Source organism: Populus euphratica, unplaced genomic scaffold (assembly GCF_000495115.2).
Source record: "Populus euphratica unplaced genomic scaffold, PopEup_1.0 scaffold25.1, whole genome shotgun sequence".
Taxonomy (NCBI): domain Eukaryota; kingdom Viridiplantae; phylum Streptophyta; class Magnoliopsida; order Malpighiales; family Salicaceae; genus Populus; species Populus euphratica.
In genome coordinates, this window is record NW_011499851.1 from 28,656 (window position 1) to 48,866 (window position 20,211).

Below are 20,211 nucleotides of genomic sequence, written 5' to 3' on the forward strand. Positions count from 1 at the left end.
TTCAAGAGACTTGAGTTTGAGCTTCTGCTACTTTTAAACAACGTGGATCAGGTGCACCTTTGCAACCCCAAGTTTCTTGAGTCTGAAAGGTAATGTCAAACCTAAGATAATAATAACAATAGTAACAATAACAACAACAACACAAATAATAACTGATTTTACTCTTAAAATTAAATCTATATTTTTTTTGTAATAATGATATTAATGAATTTAATAATATTTATAATGTTAATAATAATATTTAACTTATTTGTCTAAATTTTTATATTTTAAAAAAAATTATACGGCTTTTCTTTGATGGTAATAATTAATTTTTTCAATTTACTGATGATAACAATAAATAATAATACTAATAATAATAATTCTTAATTTTACCCTTCAAATAAAATCTATTATTGTTTTTCAATGTTAATCATAGTTTTTTTTTTCAAATTTATTAATTATTAATACTTTTAATTATAATAAAAATAATAATATTTATAATACAAATAATAATATTTTTAATATCAATAACATTAATTATAATAAAAAAATATTTATAATACAAATAATATAATAATAATAATAATAAATTTATTCATGTTTAAATAGTTCTAACTGCAACACCTAGCTCAAAAAGCTTTGAACCCATCTTAAATGTTAGACCGAAGGACCCTAAGTCTGGTTACAACAACAAGCTCATTAGACTTGAGTCACAACGCTGGAGCCATTTGCCTTGAGTCTGAACGTCTAACCCAAGTGTCTTGAGTAAGATAGTGCAGCAAGATCCAAAGAACTTAGATTTGCGCTCCGGCCACTTTCAAACAACTTGAGCCAAGTGCACCTTTCCAGCCCCAAGTTTCTTGGGTACAAAAGGTGAAGCTAGACCCAAGTTAACAACAACAACAACAATAATAATAACTGATTAGTTTTATTCTTAAAATCATACATATATATATATATATATGTATAGTAATAATATTTATTGTAGATTTAATAATATTAATGAATTTAATAATATTTAACTTGTTTATCCACGTTCTTATATTTTTTATTTTCTAAAAAAATATATGGTTTTTCTTTGATGGTAATAATATTTTTTTTTCAATTTACCAATGATAACAATAAATAATAATAATAATAATTCTTAATTTTACCCTTCAAATCAAATTTCTTATTGTTTTTCAATATTAATAATAGTTTTTTTTTTAATTTATTAATTATTAATACTTTTAATTATAATAAAAACAATAATATTCCCGCGGTGCCTTACCTGCTCACTGGGCTTTTAGGATGTTTAATAAACCGTGGAGATTAAAAATAATATTTATAATACAAATAATAACATTTTTAATATTAATAATAATGACCCCACGTAAATAAAAAATAAATAAATAATAATATTAAACTTACCTATATTTAAGTTGGTCTTGCTGTAACATCTAGCCTAGGAGCTTTGAGTCTACCTTAAATTTCATATCTAAAAATCTTGAGTCTTACTGCAATGTCGAATCCATTAAACTTGAATCAGGACGTTAAACCTATTTGTTTTAGGTAAAACTTTGCTGCAATGCTAGACCCATTAGACTTGAGTCAGGATGTCAAACCTATTTGTCTTAGGTAAAGCTTTGCTTCAATACCAAATAAACTTTGGTATGCATTCCCGCTACTTTTAAACAATTTGGATCAAGTGCACCTTTCGAGCACCAAGTTTTTTAGGCCTGGAAGATGATGTTAAACCCAAGTTAACAACAACAATAACAATTGATTTTACTTTTAAAATCAAATCTATGTTTTTATTTTTAGTAATAATATTTATTGTAAATAATGGTATTTTGAATATTGATAATATTAATTATAATAACAACCATAAGATTTATATCACAATAATAACATTCTCAATATTAATACTTTTAATTATAATAAAAATAATAATATTTTAAAATACAAATAATAATATTTATCATATTAATAATAATATTAAATTTGTCTGGCCAAAGTTTTAATAGTAATAATCTTTTTTAAAAAATATTAACCATTAACAATGATGATGATTATGATTGTTTTTTTTTTTTTCTTCATTTCCCTTCTCTACAGGATCTGCAGACCCAGCTGCACGAGTTTTTAACCCCTAAGAGGGTCTACCGAACCCAAGTGCGGGTAAGAAGAAAACCTGGTTGACGGGTGTGCAGACCCAGTCAAGCAGGTCTACGAAACTAGGGAAGTAGGTCTATAGACCTTAGGCGAGCCGGTTTATAAACCCGCTCCCCTAGGTCTGCAACCAACGCCTGAGGTCTGCAACTTTACCATACCCCACCAAACAAATTTGTTATTTTTCGTTGCCGGGTCTGTAACCATGTACCTGAGGTCTGCAGCCTCACCACTCCTCATCAATCAATGTAATTCATAACGAAATCATTCATATCCACAGTAATTCACGCTACAGTAAAACACTAATCCCTTTTAATTATAATATATATATATATATATATATAATTTTACTCTTCAACATCAAATTTTTTTTAAGTGTTTTTTTACAAATTTTTTTTAATATTAGATTATTTTGGAAATTATTTTTTATATTTTCTTTTTATTAGGTTATATATTAGTCTCATGAATTTAGTTTTTTTTTCTCGGTTTCAATCTTCTACATCAGATAAATTAGTTATAAGGCTTCATAATTTTTTATTTTTTTCTATAAATTTATCTTAATTTCATGATTTAGATCACAAGTTCAACAAATTAACAATTATATTAAAAAATTATTTTAATATGCAATGGAACACAATCCAGTAAACTAGTATAAACTAATTTAACATTTGTATTAGGCTGCGTTTGTTTTACACCTGTTTTTGCATTTGTAGTGCAACAAACACAACAAAGTACTCCGTAACAAACCAAACAATGTTTTATATTGTGGGACCCATTAAAAATTGAGTTTAAAATATAGTTATTGTGAAACAGTTTTTACATGTTTTTTTATTTATGTTTCATAAAATCCTGTTTGGTGTTGGGTTTTAAAAATACTTTTGAATTTTTTTAGATCATTTTGATGCTCTAATATCAAAAACAATTTTTTAAAAATAAAAAAAAATATTTTAATATATTTTTGAGTAAAAAACACTTTAAAAAATAACCGCAACCATATTTCCCAACACGCGAGTATAGAGTTATAGTGATGGAAATTGTGGTTTATATTTAATATATTTTGTCATTAGTGTTAACCCTTCTTTCTCTGATGTCAAAAATAATTTTTTAAAAATAAAAAAAATATTATTTTAATATATTTTCTAATAAAAAATACTTTAAAAAACAATCACAATCATATTTCTCAACACGCGAGTATAGAGTTACAGTGATGGAAATTGTGGTTTATTTTTAATTTATTTTGTCATTAGTGTTAACCCTTCCTTTTCAATTTATTAGTTTTTAAAATTTATTTTATTGAAAATAAGCATTATTTTTTTATTTTTCAATTAAAAAAATCATGATACGTAAAAATATATCTATAATATTGATTTTTTTTTTGTTATAACTTATTTTCTCGTCTTTTACTATCCCTTCCTTCCTCGTCTGCTTGCATCTTTCTCGTAATTTCATCAAATTTTATTAAACGGGAAAGGAAGTGGACACTTTCTATGGACTATAGATAATATAGAATTACGAATAGTTTGCGTTTTCTTTGAGTTTATTATATATATATATATATATTATTTTCAATATAATATATGTCATTAAAGATATAATTTCATTTTTAAGTGATTTATTATTTTATTATTTGTTTTTTGAATATATTTTTTTAATTTCATCATTTAGAATTTGATTTAATTTGAATTTTATATCAATTTTGATTCTTATTTTTAATTATTATTTTTTTAATTAAAATTTTTTATTTATTAGATTTGATCCCCATTTTTTTAATTTTTATTTATTTTATTTGAAATAATTTATAAAATTATATTTTTTTAATTTCATCATCTTTCAACTTTTTTATTTGTTAGATTTGATCTCTATTATTTTTATTGTTATTTATTTTAATTAAAATAATTTATAAAATAATTTTTTAATTTTATTCTCATTCAAATTTTTAATTTTTAAAATTCATTCTTTATTATTTTAATAAATTTTTAAAAATATATTAATAATTTATTTTTCAACTCATTTTTTATGATATAGCTAAACAATAAAAAAATAATTTCTAATTTATTTTTTATAATCTGTCAAATATAAAAAAATTATTTAATTTTTAAAATTTATTTTTAAAATATTATTTTTTAATAAATATGAAAATAAATAAATAAAGAGCTTAGGGGACGGCTAGAATGGGCTTGAATCTACGATGCCAACCCATTCGTGCAATGCTGCACTTGTAACAGAAAGCCCGAATACCTAAGCCTCATTTAAAAACCCATTTCTCATTAACGTTTCACAGCTCTACTCACTCAAAACCCTAGCTAGGAAGGCGCCTCTGCAGATCGCTATCTGCTTTTGCTAGCGGTAATTCTTTTGTTCTTTTCTTTCTTAATATGATTTTGATTTTCCTTCATCTATGCGTCCTTCGATCTGTTCTCATCAATAAATCGAATGTCTCTTTCAAAGAAATCTATCATTTTTTTTTTAATTTCTCACTCATTTTTGCTCAAAAGAATTAAGCTTGACTATTGATTCTTATAAGCTCGTTTATGTTTCATTGCTTCACAGTCGGGAGCTCTAGGTATGGATATGGTGATTTATGTTTTGCTTGGTTGCTGGGAATTGAAAAAAAATGAAAATATTGAAAGGAGTCCTGGAGCTTGATTTGATCGGTTTGGATATAGCTACTTGATAGGTGTAACTTAAAAACAATTTCTTTATTGGGTTTACTATGCTTCTGAAACCCCTAATGTAGTCGCTGAATGGCTAAAGATATTAATTATTTAGATTAGCAAATAGCTTGATTCAAGGTCGGCTGATAAGCCGCTTATATCAAGAAAAACTAGGATTTTATGGTGGGGCTTTGTTCATCCTCTGGCCTCTGTTGAATAAACATTATCTAAAGAGTGGAAAACCGAAGGTCGTGTAGCCATTTTGGTTTTAGAATGTTAATTTGTATTCTCTTAGACATCTTTTGCCAGTTGTTAACAATTTTTTCTTAACATGCACGTGTAGCAGCAACAATGGTGCGAGTTAGTGTCTTGAATGATGCTCTGAAGAGCATGTACAACGCAGAGAAACGTGGGAAGCGTCAGGTCATGATAAGGCCTTCCTCAAAGGTGATCATCAAGTTTCTTTTGGTGATGCAGAAGCACGGTACAATGTCATTTTAACCAGAATTCTATTTCGAGTTGTGTAATTACTTTAAGCCAGAGCCCATAGTTTATTTGGTGTTACTGCAGGATATATTGGCGAGTTTGAGTTTGTAGATGATCACAGGGCTGGTAAAATTGTGGTCGAATTGAATGGAAGACTGAACAAATGTGGTGTTATCAGTCCACGTTTTGATGTGGGTGTCAAGGAGATTGAAACTTGGACTGCAAGGTTGCTCCCTTCAAGACAGGTCAGCTCCAAACTTTCTATTCAGTTCAAATTCAATTTGTAGATTCAGCTTCTTGTGTGAAATGTGAATGGTAAGATATTGTAAGTTTATGAATGGATGTTCAGAATCAAGTTGTTTAGAGTTTACTGTCTGCCACCAAGTAACCTCCTTTCAGCTTTATAAGTTTATACCAACTTCAATTTTGTCAGGGTGTTTTAATTGCATCCATTTTCATGAAACATGTTGCTCCTGTTTAGAAATATTTGTTCATATGGGTACTGAATTAGTTCCTCGTGGTGGAATATCTTGCATGACGTCACATTATTGTCTGAATTTTGTAGTTTGGATACATTGTCTTGACAACTTCTGCTGGCATTATGGACCATGAAGAGGCCAGGAGAAAGAATGTTGGTGGCAAAGTGCTGGGTTTCTTTTACTAGGATAACTTTAGTTGGATTGAAAGTGAGTGAACTGTTCCGATAATAAGTTTTAGCTTGTACTCTGAAATTTCTCTTACAATACAAGTCGTTCAATGCGTCGCTTTATCTTATGTTTTTTCCTTGTTCTGGTGGTGGTTCTTTATTATTTTAAGACTGATGTTTTTGTAGTTTCTGTTAATCGAAAGGCAGCTTGGTTTTGATGTTCTAGATGCCATGGTTGAACCTCATTCCAGGTTGAAATTATACACTATTGAAATCAATTTTTCATCATACACTATTGAAATCAATTTTTCATCATTAAAGAATACTTTAATGAACAAAATTTACAAATATATATATTAAAAATGGCTAGTTTTCACTATAAAACTGGAGATTTGAACTGACTGTTTCTGTTCAAAGAAGATTGCTCTTTTTTGGTCCATATGTGATCGGATTACGTTTTGAAAGAAATTTACAAATTCTCTCCCCCTCTCCTGGAGAAGTAAGCTGGACCATGACATATACTACAGTTTTTAAATAAGCACTGAATAAATTGAGAAGGCTCAATGCTCATCTCGCTGCTAAAAGTTTGGCTTGAATTTGTTTGTTAAGACTAGGAGCCAATATGAACCTACTATTAATTGGTAGCTTTTATTTTTCCATGTTTTATTTAATTATAGATAAAAAATTATTTGGTCAGTTAAGTATTTTTTGCCTTTTATATTGGGTCTGCTAAATTATTTCATTTTAAATCTTGATTACTTTGAAGTTAAAATAATGTTTTTTTAAAAGTTAAAATAATTTTTTTCATTAATGAAAGCTTTCTTTTTAATAATTTTACATGTAAAAATATATCTCAATAATTTTAACGAAATTTATTTTTCTAAAATTATAAATAAAAATGTATTTTTAAAAAATCTATTTAATCCACAATCTGTAATCCCGAACACTCGCTAATAACCTAAACTCAATTTGCATTGCTTGTGTCTAGACACACACACACACACATATATATATATATATGTATAATTTTGCAACCTATATCCTCAACAACTTCCATTGATTATTTTTTAAAATCAATAAGTTCACTTTTACGGTTTATTTTCTATAAAAAGTCATATTAATTAAGTAATTATATTACCTTTTTCATATATTTAAAAAATTACCAACTAACTACTTTTCTTTCTTTTCTTTTAGTTTTCCTGAAAAATCTTTCATAATAATTTTTTGAACGTCCAATTATTTACCTTAAAATATTTTCATATATTTCCATTACTGTAAATTTTATTATATTCAAATGAAATTATGACAATAAAAATAGAAATTATAATTCTTTTATATTTTTAAAATTATTTTTTAAAATAAAAAGTTTAATGATCATTAGAATAATAAAGTGCTCTAAACCTTTTCTAATAGTTTTAGCAATTAATAAGAACAAAATTCTTATGATAATATTTTTTTAAATTCTAAGTAATGTATAGGCGGACAATAAACAGATATAAATTGAAAGAATCACATAATAAAACTTGTTGTAAAATATTTTTTAAGGAAAAAAAAACGATGAATAACAATTTTTCTAATGTATTGGAAGGATTTTATAGGAAAAGACAGTAAGGCATATATATATATATATATGTTTTCTTAAAAAGAAATACAGAAATTATTTTTATTTTCAAAATTGGTTTGTAAAGATTAAAACAGAAAGTAAAAGCGATGTCATCCTTTAGTTAATTACAACTTCAAGCCACAACACTCTCTTTCCAATTGCAAAATTAGTTATATATTAGCTAATTCATTCATGCTACATTGTGATATTATGGGTAGAATTCTAAGTTAATTCCTATCATAGGAGAAGAAGGTGTCTGTTATGAATGTGTTTCTTAGTATCTTGATTGTTTTTAATTGAGAAATAAAAAAATAGTCCATGCTTATTAAAATAAATTAAAAACTATAAAATCTGATTAATCAAAAGAGTTTTTAAAGCTAATTAAAGATAAATGAAAAAAATCTTAATGATAAAAAATAAAAGATAAATGTATATACAAATATTTACTTTGATTATCCTTTTAATTTTATACATTTAATTTTATTTATTTTAGAAGTTAGGTTCGGTAGCCAAATACAAATTATTTTCATTTTTATAAATATATCATACATCTACAACTTATCTATCTATTTTTTTATATAAAAAATTAAAAATAAAATACAATAATCTCTTTAAATTATCATAAAATAATAGGATGAGTTATAGTTTCTTTAGGATTCAAGTTCCTTTGTATGGTATTTCATTAACGCTAAGTTTTTATAAATCCAGTTTATCCCTCCACTCCACCTCTTGAGAGGTATCGAATCTTGTCTTCCTTTGTCAAATAAACAGATTCGATCATATCAAACCTCCTCTTTCATGGCCTGCCCATTTCAGGGCTTCCGATTGCAGGGCAGCAATAAATTCAGCCAAACTTGCTACCAACTGTTGGCAAGCTAGTTTAGAAAATCTTGGCATGCACTGTATTCAATCGACCATTTTAATAATGAAAGAAAATCTCGAACAACAATTTTACAAAAATATCAAACTGTTCCTTGACCAAAACACTAGTAACCTCCTGGCAATCGTATGATCTTATGCAACCACGTGAACAGCGATGCAAATATCTACTTTACACCAATTCTCTAGAGTTTCTGGAAACAGCTTGGAAATGACGTACAATGATCCCACTCGAATGAAAAGCAAATATTGAAGAAAAATTTCCACAGTAAATCGTGAATGGAGTTCAGAGGCTATGTTTTGTTGTCTACTCAATAGTTCACAGAGAGGCGGTCTCTCTTGCTGACCATTGAATGAATAATTTGCATTATTGAGGAGCTGCTCATCTAAACCATGAGATTCTGAACTTTCTGGAGCTGGAGATAACTCGCTTTCCCTGGATGGACTTTCTGAGTTTCCCCTGTCATCTTTGGGTTGATCATCTCGATCTCCTTTACCATCCTCACTTTTACTATAGCTCCCACCAGTGCCGTCATTTGGGATGGCCCAGACTAAGTCTGGTCGGGCTTCTACCCCAACCCGTCGCAGGTGTAGCTGCATGTTGCAGATAGCCAATCACAGAATACAGTGTAGTGTCAGCCGGCAAGAGCAATAAACATAAAATTGCTTGTGAGCGAATACAGATATTTGTTAACCTGAAGGTGCAAGTTGACTTCATCTGAGCGTGAAAGAAATGGAAAATCTCCTCCAGTCTTCAACTGAGCTCGCCTTGCTTCAGGATATCTTTCACTCAATTGATCTTTGAGTTGTTGAGGAATTGCACAATAATCATTCGTCTTCAGGGGGGAAATGGTAGCACATGTAAAAAAAAACCCATAGAGCAAAAACTTTTTTCCCCTAATTTCCATCTTACAGCACTAAGTCAAAAGAAACATTCAAGTAGAATACTGGTATTATAACACCAAGAACCATTAAGAATTCAAGTATTTGCACAGCCCAGAAGTAAGATGCAAAATAAAAATAAAATAAATTGCACTTGGAAAAATGGTGTTATGCAACATGGCTTCTCAGTGTCCTAGAAACTCAGATCATAAAACATATTAACTGAGGGAGAACATTATTGACTTGAAAATTATCGAGTATCCGCAAGGGGGAGCATCTTATCTACTCGAAATCATCAACAAGAAAATGGATAGAAATGGAAAACTTCATGTTATGGCTGATGGGTACTGAAAGGAATCGAAAAGCAAACATATAGAAACAGTTTTCTGATAAACTTACATCCATTATAGTGATGAACGAATCTGAAAGTAAAAGAGATCCAACAGAAGCAGCATCAACATTCAAAGTCAACCTCGAGGCTAATTCATCTCTTGAGAGTGTTTCGACCTGAATTGAAAATCACATTTCATAAAACCAACAGATGAACCAGGTTCTTCAATGTAGCACATGTTTTTCCATTTAAATTGGCAGCTTTAGACAAGATGGTTTAAGATTCAGAAGTGCCCACAAAAGGTGGCTGGGGTCCAGACTGGTTCCTAGGTTATCAAAAAATAGAAAGAAGAGGTGTGTGTGTGTGTGTGGGGGGGGGGGGGGGGGGGGGTTGCTGCTGCTGTGAACCAAGAGGGTTCATTTTTCTTAGTTATCTTTAAAACAATAAAACTAGAAACAAAAACAATAATCAACACGATGACAACATTCAACCTTCATTCAGTCAGAATTTCAGCATTCATAAACAACACAAAAAGACCATACTACACCAATCACAGTATTGTTTTAAACACAAGACAGAAGCAGTGATGACAGCCAAGGTAAATGACAAATCAATTCGGTTCAAGTTAAAAAAAGTGTGTAAAACTGTACTAAATATGCTACAGCATAGTATATAATACTTATAGATGTTTTGAACAAAGATGCTTCTGTTGCAAAGCAAATTTGCCCCCCTGTTCAAAGGAAACTGAGGTCAAACCTATATCAATTTACAACTGGGCAAAATATTCTCAATGCCTTGCATAAATAGTTAGAGCACCAACCCACTAAAAGGGCACTCAGCACATAATGAGAGTTCAAAACCCACGTGGATGCTGGGTACCCAAGACCAGAAACACACAATGATTGCATGACAATCTCTAATCACAGTTCCCAATCCTGAAGAGTGACTTGAGGATACTACAACATGATAAAGAACAATATGGACACAGAAACAATCTCACTTCAAACAAGGGAGTTATACTGTATTCCAGAAAACAGAACCATACATGATTTTCACCTCATACTGCTCCTCGGTCAATAGCTATCTCACTTAAAACAAGGAAGTTATACTGTATTCTGGAAAAAATAATGATTCCTAAATGCATAAAGGAGATTGCTTCAAGCAATCAAAGTTACTTGCTTAAAGCCATCATAGAAGTAACTGGACAATTGAGACTTTACCTGAGAAACAACAAAGTCTACTGAATCTGCAATAAATGGTTCATGAGGACCATCACGAATTCCAGTTAGGACGTATCTTTTAAGCAGAAAGGAAGGGGTCCAACTAACACTGCATAACCAATTCAAAAATTCTGAAGTCAATTTGTTAAGAAGCATAGATTAACAGATTACTACAAAGAACATACAACAAAAATAATGAAAATAAAATTCATTGAGGTTAAAATCTTAAAAAAAGTATTCCTTTACATATCATGGAAGGTGAAAACATTCAGCATTTCTGCGAACATAGAAAACTCTATGCTGGGCAGTTATGAATTGCAAATAGATGCAATAGAAACTTAACTAAATTCCAATCTCCCAATAGTAGGGGTTGGTGGTTAAATGCATCAACAGTTATGAAACCTGATTGTTATCAACAACCCCCTCAATAACAACTTGCATAACCTGCACCTTCATCCTTGACCAGTTAAATTATCATAAGAAGTATTCTGCTTGTCCCATAGTATGATTGAGAGATTAGTAAACTAAATTCTTTTCTTTTTACTACTTCAACCTAAGTCATTCTCAAGCTACTTTTTCCTCTCTAATTGAATGTAAATCATTATATAAATCATAAGAAGCACATGATTCAGTTATCTAACCTGTCCTCCAGAAACTTTTTTGTCAATCGGTCCCATCTCCACCTTCAGTGGGTCATTCAATCTATGATATTCTTGCTTCCAAGCACACCTACATCTTTTAATCCGCATCTTCATTTTTAATCACACTCCTTTTAGGTATATTTTGTTCTTTATCATCATGCATTCGATAGCTAGCCTTATAACCATCATTAGAATCTCCTCATCCACTCCAACTTGACAGACATTTTCCATCACAATCGGTGCTGAATATCTCCACTCATGGAGAAACTAATGCTATATAAAAATATGTACTTTCATTACAGAAACAGAATACTTATTCCAGCAATTCCAGGACTCTTGAACACCTTTTCATGTTTTCTATTTATAGTAAAACCTGAAATTTCATGTTTTCTCTTGGGAGTGGATACCCCTGTTCAAAAAACAAGTAAGGTCTAGAGCCTCATTTTAGCTCAGTTACAAGTAAATTGGCAGATTTTATGCGTGTCAAAATTACAAAACACAGTCTGAAACTAATAAAATCACTGCCTACTAATAATTTTGTTAGTCAATTGCACCTGCTTATCAACAAACTCCCTCATAGACCATATTTTCCCTATCATTTTAGCGTGTAACTAGAGTTGCATCTAGTTTGTTTTTAAAAATTTGGCGCTACCACTTTTACTGATCACAATCACATAATTTCTTGTTCAATTTATGTTGTGTGAATATGCAGTATTTTTTATATGAACACCACAAATGGCTTTTGTGGTCTGACGACAGGAAAAAGGTAATGCAATAATAAACATAAGCAACATGATGACCACATACACAGGAGCCCAAGGCATGGCAGCTGCAAAACTGCGCGTCTCCAGAAATGTGTTTGATAGTATCAATGACCTCACTCGCCTTGGACGGTGTTGTGCAAAAAGTTGGGCTAAGAAGCCTCCAAGAGATGTACCATAAAGATGTATCTGTTAAGATAATCAACGTGCACATAAATCCTCAGTGATTAATGCTACCAAACAATGTGATCTAAATGTACAGGTTTCATGAACTCGGATTCTAATCATGCCACTTTCAGGTTATGATATAAGCTATGATTACTATTAAATATAGCTTTGTAAAATCTACTGAGATCTTCTCCTTGTGCAGTGAGCTCTACCAAGACAGGCACTAGCAACCAGTTTGCCTTTCATCCAATTAGAAATGCAAGCCCAAAAATATTCCCATTGAATATGTGCCTCCAAGCCCAGACTTCCAGTTCTTTTGGAACATATTGATCACAACCAAAATGGGTGCTGGTACAGGAAAAAAGGCTGCTACCATATAATGTTCCTGGCAAAATGGGAGTGGCTGGTGCTATGAAATTATAATGTATAGGTTAGCAAACCAGTTTCAAAATGGATTCCAAATCCAGTGTCTGCAGACAAGGGATACCAGCTAGGCAAAGGACGATCTCTTCCTTTAAGTATTTGAAGTACCATTTTCTATCCCAAGTATAAATGTTAAGCCACATGAAACAGAAAGGCAGAAGATTCTAAAGCAAAAGTACCAGTTGAAAAATCGCATGTGACAAACAATAATATATAGCAAACAGGAGGAGCAGTATATGCAATATACAAATGAAGGTTCTTACATGATGAACATCAATGACATCCAAAAATTTTTCAAATGCTTGAATCCACTCATGATGATTCCATACACGTGGAATATCAACAGAAATCACCCGGTAACCCTGAAAAATAGCAAAATGTTATACTAGCTGACCTTAATATGAACACCACCAACTATCAACAACATTGGAATCATGAACCAGAAACAAGTAACAATTGTGGTAACAGAAAGGGCACTTTACTTGCTACCAAAAGGAAAATAATCAAAGTAGAGAGAAGTGATTCCTTTTATCAATGACACATGCATATGATGACACCTGTTTGACTTTCTAAAACTATAGTTTCCAAGCATGTAGAGATAATTTGGGAGTGACAAATTCTCTAAAATGATAAAGATACTCTCTGACAGTTGGCACACGGAGTCCAAGTTAACACTGACAGTTGGAAAATGGAGTTCAAGCAGTCCACAGAGTGCAAAATGATTCAGCTCGGTCTTGATTTTTAAACAAGCTAAAATACAATCTAAGGAATAGGTAATTAAATTTGCAATTGTTGCAGCTACAAAAGGTAAGATTCACGTGCAGACTTCGTGGCCATTCACAATCTGTCTCCTCAAACTGCAGAAATACAAACTTCATAGTACATAAATACTAGATCATGCAAAGAATAAACCTTTCCAGGTGAACAAATTTAATAAAATTTTAGCTGATTTGTCTATTTTCTTAAAGAAATAGTGTGCCTATAAATGTCATGACAACTATAATTCCCATCGAGCATTAGGTCCAACATGAATTCTCTACACTTCAGGACATGACATTACACTCCAAAAGTAAGTGCTGGTGGTTAGAGGAAGAAGATGCCCAACATGGGAAACTAGAGTTACTAAACCATTGACACATTCTTCAAGAAAAAAAGCAAGGAGAAAAGGGAAAGAAAAAAAAAGATTAAAACACATCCAAGTACTTGTATGAATAATACTATCAGGAACTATAATACACAGCAAATTACCTTCAAGGACAATGCCATGATCTGCTTATAGTAAACATCTGCTGTTCCTGCTATTCCAGGAAGACAAATGAGTGGTGGGACCACTTTTGGACCAAAATCATAGTATCTCCATTGCTTTGTGCCAATCTAAGAGGAAAACACAACCGGAGAAAATGAGCTAGATGTTCAATCTATGAGCCAACGCTAAGAACAGAAAAATCTAAAGAAGCGGCAAGAAAATAAAACGTCGAGCCACTTTTTTGTGCTTTAAGAAACAAAAACAACAGGTGAAGATAACCCAGTCAACAAAATTGATGCAACAAGTTGCAAAATTAGTACATAAAATAAAACCAGCATTCATTTGATTGAATTATTTCTAGCAAACCAAGCTCATAAGAAAACTTAATAAAACACTCATCAACAGATCATCAAAATGAGGATAAAGGAGTAAAAACCTGAAGCAGTTACACAGCATGAAATTCCTATCTCAATAATTTTCATTCAAATCAATCCTAGTAGCAATACACATACAAGCTCATCAGCAACCTCAGCATTGACTCAAAACAAAAACACACCGGGTGAATTAACAAGTAAAACAGTCAATAAAAAGCAGCAAATAAACACACCCAGATCAAGCTATAACATCAAAAGTGTAACACAATTTCAAAAATTGATTAAGAGAATTAAACTGGGGAAAAGGAGATCATCGATAAAACAAAGACATACCCAGTAGAGTACTGGAAACACAAATTAAAACCCATGTTATAGAAATCAGAGGGAGAGAGAGAATTGAGAGAGGGTAGAAGAGAAAGTTACAGGGATCTTGTGGAGAGGAACTTGAGACTTGAAGTAGACATAATCTCCGGGCGCCGAGAAGACGCCTTTCATTTTCTAAATTACAACTCTATTTGCTTTCGATCATCAAGAGAGGAGAAAGTTGCGGTGTTTGAATGGATTGAATTTATATTTTATAGAGTCAAGTCTTTTCGATTATTTTTAATGATTTCTTGATCGAAGGTGCTGGCATTGGCTTCTTATTTTGGGTGGGTGGGGGTTAGTAAGTAATAGTTGTTTTGTAATTATTTTCGATTCTTGTTTTTATTGATGGGTTAGATTACAGAACAGAACGAAGCACGTGCCTCGCTCTTAACAGTCAATTGACGGCAACTTTTTTCAACTCCTCGTCAGCGTTAAGTTGTTAGACGCAGGATTATCGGGTGCGCCTCCTTACGTGATTGCATTGCTCATTGAGATTTTACATCATTCCGGTTCACCGTGATAAACTATACCCCGCCGATAATGTATTTAAACTCGTAAACTCTCCATGATAGGGAATTGTGAAACAAAAAGGGCACCTCAGTAAGCTCGTTAAAATAGTGAGTTTACTCATCAAATCTTATAATTTTATGAGTTTATATATATATATATATATATATATAGAGAGAGAGAGAGAGAGGGGGGGGTTGAAACCTTAAAAATTAGAAAACTCAATTAAACTTAATTAAATCATTAGTAAACTCCAACCAAATTTACAAGTTTGACAAAAATAAAAAATTCAATTGACTCTCCTTTTTGTCAAGCCATCACTTATTTTTTGATCCCCAATCTTCTCTTTTTCTTTTATTTTTTGTCAAAACTTAAATTCTTTTTATCCAATTCCACGACTCTCTTTATCTCTCAAAACATCCTCTTTTTTTTTTCTTTACTTTGTTTGTCTTTGTTTTTCCTTAAGACTCCACTCTCCATCTTCTGTGCTCTCGTGTCTTGCCAGTCTCTATATATTATGTTAGTTTTTTTTTCTTGGCATACTTGATTCATAAAAACTTATTTTTGAAGATAAGTTTGCTGTAAATTACTTAATTTCTACTATTGTTCTTCTTAAATTTAGGTTCCTATCATTGGTTTTTATTTGCTTACTTTTGTTTTCTTTTATTTCAATGTTGGGTTGCCTGAGGTTATCTTGCTACATTTAATTTTTTACCATTGTTTGAGCTATTGTGGGCAAGGAGGAGAGCTAAATAGTCTAAAAGTGAAGTTATTTATGTGTTTAATGTTTATGTGTTTTATTTTCATCAAAGTATGTCTTGCTCTTGTTATATTGTTTTCTTTCAAGCAAAGTTTCAACTTAATAGTCATTGTGAGCACTTGAAATAATGGCTTTTAGTTGCAACTTTTGTATTACAAGAACACTTAAAAATAAAATTTTGTTTTTATCTTTTTTATAAGGTACTTTATTCAGTTGCAAAAATGAATACAACAATGATGTATTGTGAACTCATTAATTTTGCCTTGGTTTTTTTATTCTTTCAATGATTAAGCTATATAATCATGTTTGGATTATAGAATGAAAAAAAGAATAATATGTTTGAAGTGGTCCTATATAAAGGATATGTATTGTATAGAATGGTTATAAATATAAAGATATGTTTGATTTATTTCTTGTTTAGATATCAATTACTTTTATAGGAGAGAGAGAGAGAGAGAGAGAAGGGTTGAAAATCTTAAAAATTAAAAGACTCAATTAAATTTAATTAAATCATCAGTAAATTCCAACCGAGTTTACAAGTTTGACAAAAATAAAAAAATCAATTGACTCTCTTTTTTCTCAAGCCATTACTTATTTTCCAATCCCCAATCTTCTTTTTTTCTTTTATCTTTTGTCAAAATTTAAGTCCTTTCTATCCAATTTCACAACTCTCTTTATCTCTCAAAATATCCTCTCTTTTTTTCTTTACTTTGTTTGTCTTTGTTTTTCCCTAAGACTCCACTCTCCATCTTCTGTGCTCTCGTGTCTCGCCGATATCTATATATTATGTTAGTTTTTGTTCTTGGCATACTTGATTCATAAAGATTTATTTCTGAAAATAAATTTGCAGTAAATTACTTAATTTCTACTATTGTTCTTCTTAAATTTAGGTTCCTGTCATTGGTTTTTATTTGCTTACTTTTGTTTTCTTTTATTTCAATGTTGGGTTGCCTGAGGTTATCTTGCTACATTTAATTTTTTACCATTATTTGAGCTATTGTGGGCAAGGAGGAGAGCTAAATAGTCTAAAAGTGAAGTTATTTACGTGTTTTATTTTCATCAAAGTATGTCTTGCTTTTGTTATATTATTTTCTTTCAAGCAAAGTTTTAACTTAATAGTCAATGTGAGCACTTGAAATAATGGCTTTTAGATGCAACTTTTGCATTACAAGAACACTTAAAAATAAAATTTTGTTTTTATCTTTTATTTATCTTTTTTATAAGGTACTTTATTTAGTTGCAAAAATGAATACAACAATGATGTATTGTGAACTCATTAATTTTGCCTTGTTTTTTTTGTTCTTTCGATGAGTAAGCTATATAATCATGTTTGGATTATAGTGGTCCTATATAAAAGATATGTATTATGTAGAATGGTTATAAATATAAAAACATGTTTGATTTATTTTTTGTTTAGATATCAATTACTTTTATGGTGGTTTTACAAATATCAGACTATGAGCTATATTTATTCCTTGGATATTAGTTAAAACTCTAGGACCATGAACATGCAACATTTATCTTGAGATTGCAGATATTCTGATTTACATAAATAAAATATTAAGAAAATAAAAGGTATATTAAAATCATGTATGAATTTTTATTTGAACTATGTGTTTCAAGGTGTTTGGACTTTTGTATTATTTATTTCACTTTTATTTTAATTGTGTTATATTATTATTTACTATTTGTTTGGAATTGTCAATATATAATTAATTAAAATATTTTACTTATAATTTTACAATTTAAGTTTATATTATATATTTCATGTTGTGTCAAAAAAATATTTTTAACAACATTACACCTCACCATAACGGGCGAGTTGGTTCCTCTATCATTGTTGGGGAGTTTTTGGCGAGAAGAACGAAAAATGAGGATCAATCCATTCAATATAATTCAAGGGTGGACATACTTGAGTGAATTTAGATAACGACTATAAAAAATAAATTATAAAAAATGTATCATATCAAGAATGGACGTAAACTCGTAAGTTACCAAATACAGGGATAATCATCCAAGTCTTATTATGAAAGAAAAAAGTTGCTCCACCAAAGTAGGCGACTTGGTTCCTCTATTGTTATCGAGGAGTTCTTGGCAAGGAGACCTTTAGGATAAATATCTAAAACAAAAGAAGATGTGTTAAGCAAAACATTGTCATTTAATATTATTGGGTTCCACTTATCAACTCTTAATTAACTAGAAACACCATCCACATCTTCCTCTTAGTTCACTATGTCAAACTCTACTTCTAACTTTATTCTCCTTATTCTTTTGCCTCTTGTCTTAAAAATGAGTGAGAAAGTGATTCCTAATCTTCTTTCCATGCGAAACCTTAACTGGTCAATCTTTTTTGCCACCTAACAACCAAACCTATTATAAAATCTTTTGTTATCAAGACTTTATTACTTTTAATTTGATGTAAATAATATTTGCAATAAGCCTATTAAGATTTTAACACTCTATTTACATGCATTTCTAAACGAGATTTGTGGACTAAAGATAATGTAATTTAAATATCTCTTAATAAGACCGAACCTAATCTCTAGATTTTAAAGGAAAATAAAGATCAAAATAGAGGAGAAAACACTTAAAATTGAGGTGAGAGAGAGTACGTAAAATCTAGAAAAAACAATGTAAAAAACTCTTCTTATAATCCCTATTTTATGGTGGATTTTTTATCCAAAACTAATAATAATTAATAATAAAATAAATTTCTTGCATAATTAACCTTGTTTATACGCTATAAAATCAAAATTAAATTTAATAATTTTAGTTTTAAAAACCTGTGAAAATTATCCAAAACTATTCATATTATGAAGAATTAATCCTAAAGAAATTTAATAAGCTTACGAGACTTAATCCATGGGATAAACAAGATAATAGGTTAGGGAAAATAACCATTCATGAACCTGACTCAAGCCCAAAATCAAATTGATAAAAAATATATTTTTATAGCTTAAAAAATTATTTTAAAGCAAAGTCAAGCCTAAATTGAGGCCAGCCAAGTTGCGTGCGTGCATGTGAATAATTTCAAGAATTTAAACTTAGAAACCACTATGCTTAAGTTATCTACTATTTAAAATTTTTTGTACCTTTTAAACTTAATTTTAACTTTTCATATTTCTATTAAATAAACCACTCCACTAGGAAAGCTTGTTTTTTAGGGTAGATTAGGGATTGTTTTTAGAGAGTTATAAGTTTTTCAAAAACATGACAACTAATATTTTTTTCTTAGATTAATCTATCATTTATTCATAAGTTTTTTAAATTACATTAACACTTCATATTAAAGGCATTAAAAAACATATGTTCGAGATATAATTCCAATAAATTTGAACTCTAGAAGTTAATGAATCTCACTTATAATTTTACATAAAATATGACCACCATGTTTTAACCAATTTTTGCCACCAAAAATTTGACCAATTGAATGCATGAACAGAGCAGGTACATGGGACCTGAGACCGGGAAGAAGATAAATTGCATTTTATGGAAGAGATCATTCATTAGGAATTCTAAGGGACAAATCCTCTCAGCATATGCATAGAATGAACACGCTTCAACTCATGTCTTTACATGGAACCTACTGCTTTGTTATGGAGGATCAGGCTCACAGTTAATTTACAAATATCAGGGGTAGACTTTTGAGGCTTGAGAAACTGAGAGCGATCCCTTCGAGTATATTGTCAATGGAATTTAATTAAACAGACGACGGCGCAACAATCTGCTGACGATGAAGCAGCTTCTAACAATGAAAGTTGAACCATGCAATTAGAAATTGGGTAGCTACTACATATGTAAAGAAGAAAAAGATGTCCATCCTGTTCTGTTCCTGCTGGTTATAACATGCTGCAACCCAGGATAAAAAAGGAAGAAAGAACTCCTTCAATTATAAAACTCATTCAAACATTAGATTAGGGTCGTACTGTATAAAGTGGAAATAATCTGCTTCAGGCCACACAAAGGAATATAGACACAACACCTGCAGCATAGAACATCTGAAACGAGCAAGAACTCGACTGGAAACCTGTGAAGATCCAATGGCCAGCACTATCAGAGTTTCAAATAAATGAGAAACTGGAATTGCTAAGTAAATCAGAGATTAGATGCACATAACAACATAGAGAGATGCCG

The 20,211-nt window shown here is 30.5% G+C and overlaps 2 protein-coding genes across 3 annotated transcripts; one reads left to right on the top strand and one right to left on the bottom strand.

The window, feature by feature from the left end:
• The first annotated feature begins 4,370 nt into the window (after positions 1-4,370).
• LOC105121338 (40S ribosomal protein S15a-1) lies at positions 4,371-6,135 on the top strand. Of its 2 annotated transcripts, none has more exons than XM_011019926.1 (4): positions 4,371-4,476; positions 5,131-5,268; positions 5,355-5,515; positions 5,836-6,135. In XM_011019926.1, exons 2-4 carry the CDS (start codon positions 5,136-5,138, stop codon positions 5,932-5,934), a joined length of 393 nt encoding a protein of 130 aa, XP_011018228.1. In that variant the 5' UTR covers positions 4,371-4,476; positions 5,131-5,135; the 3' UTR covers positions 5,935-6,135. The 2 variants fall into 2 exon arrangements, with proteins under 2 accessions (XP_011018228.1, XP_011018229.1); XM_011019927.1 differs by having other exon boundaries at positions 4,375-4,476; positions 5,128-5,268.
• Positions 6,136-8,417: 2,282 nt separating this feature from the next.
• LOC105121337 (maspardin-like) lies at positions 8,418-15,103 on the bottom strand. Its single transcript, XM_011019925.1, has 8 exons — positions 14,868-15,103; positions 14,073-14,198; positions 13,088-13,186; positions 12,280-12,422; positions 10,832-10,940; positions 9,680-9,787; positions 9,094-9,234; positions 8,418-8,992 (listed from the first exon to the last, which is right to left on the bottom strand). The coding sequence occupies exons 1-8, from the start codon at positions 14,937-14,939 to the stop codon at positions 8,534-8,536; spliced, it is 1,257 nt and encodes a 418-aa protein (XP_011018227.1). The 5' UTR covers positions 14,940-15,103; the 3' UTR covers positions 8,418-8,533.
• Between the last annotated feature and the right edge of the window lie 5,108 nt (positions 15,104-20,211).

Coding starts and splice junctions, on each gene's coding strand:
- LOC105121337 (XM_011019925.1), bottom strand. CDS start 14,939: ATGAAAGGCGTCTTCTCGGCGCCCGGAGATTATGTCTACTTCAAGTCT. Junction 12,423..13,087: donor ATGTCATTGATGTTCATCAT/GTAAGAACCTTC, acceptor TTATCTTAACAG/ATACATCTTTATGGTACATC. Junction 10,941..12,279: donor GCCATGCCTTGGGCTCCTGT/GTATGTGGTCAT, acceptor TTGGTTATGCAG/TGTTAGTTGGACCCCTTCCT.
- LOC105121338 (XM_011019926.1), top strand. CDS start 5,136: ATGGTGCGAGTTAGTGTCTTGAATGATGCTCTGAAGAGCATGTACAAC. Junction 5,269..5,354: donor TTTGGTGATGCAGAAGCACG/GTACAATGTCAT, acceptor GTGTTACTGCAG/GATATATTGGCGAGTTTGAG. Junction 5,516..5,835: donor GGTTGCTCCCTTCAAGACAG/GTCAGCTCCAAA, acceptor TGAATTTTGTAG/TTTGGATACATTGTCTTGAC.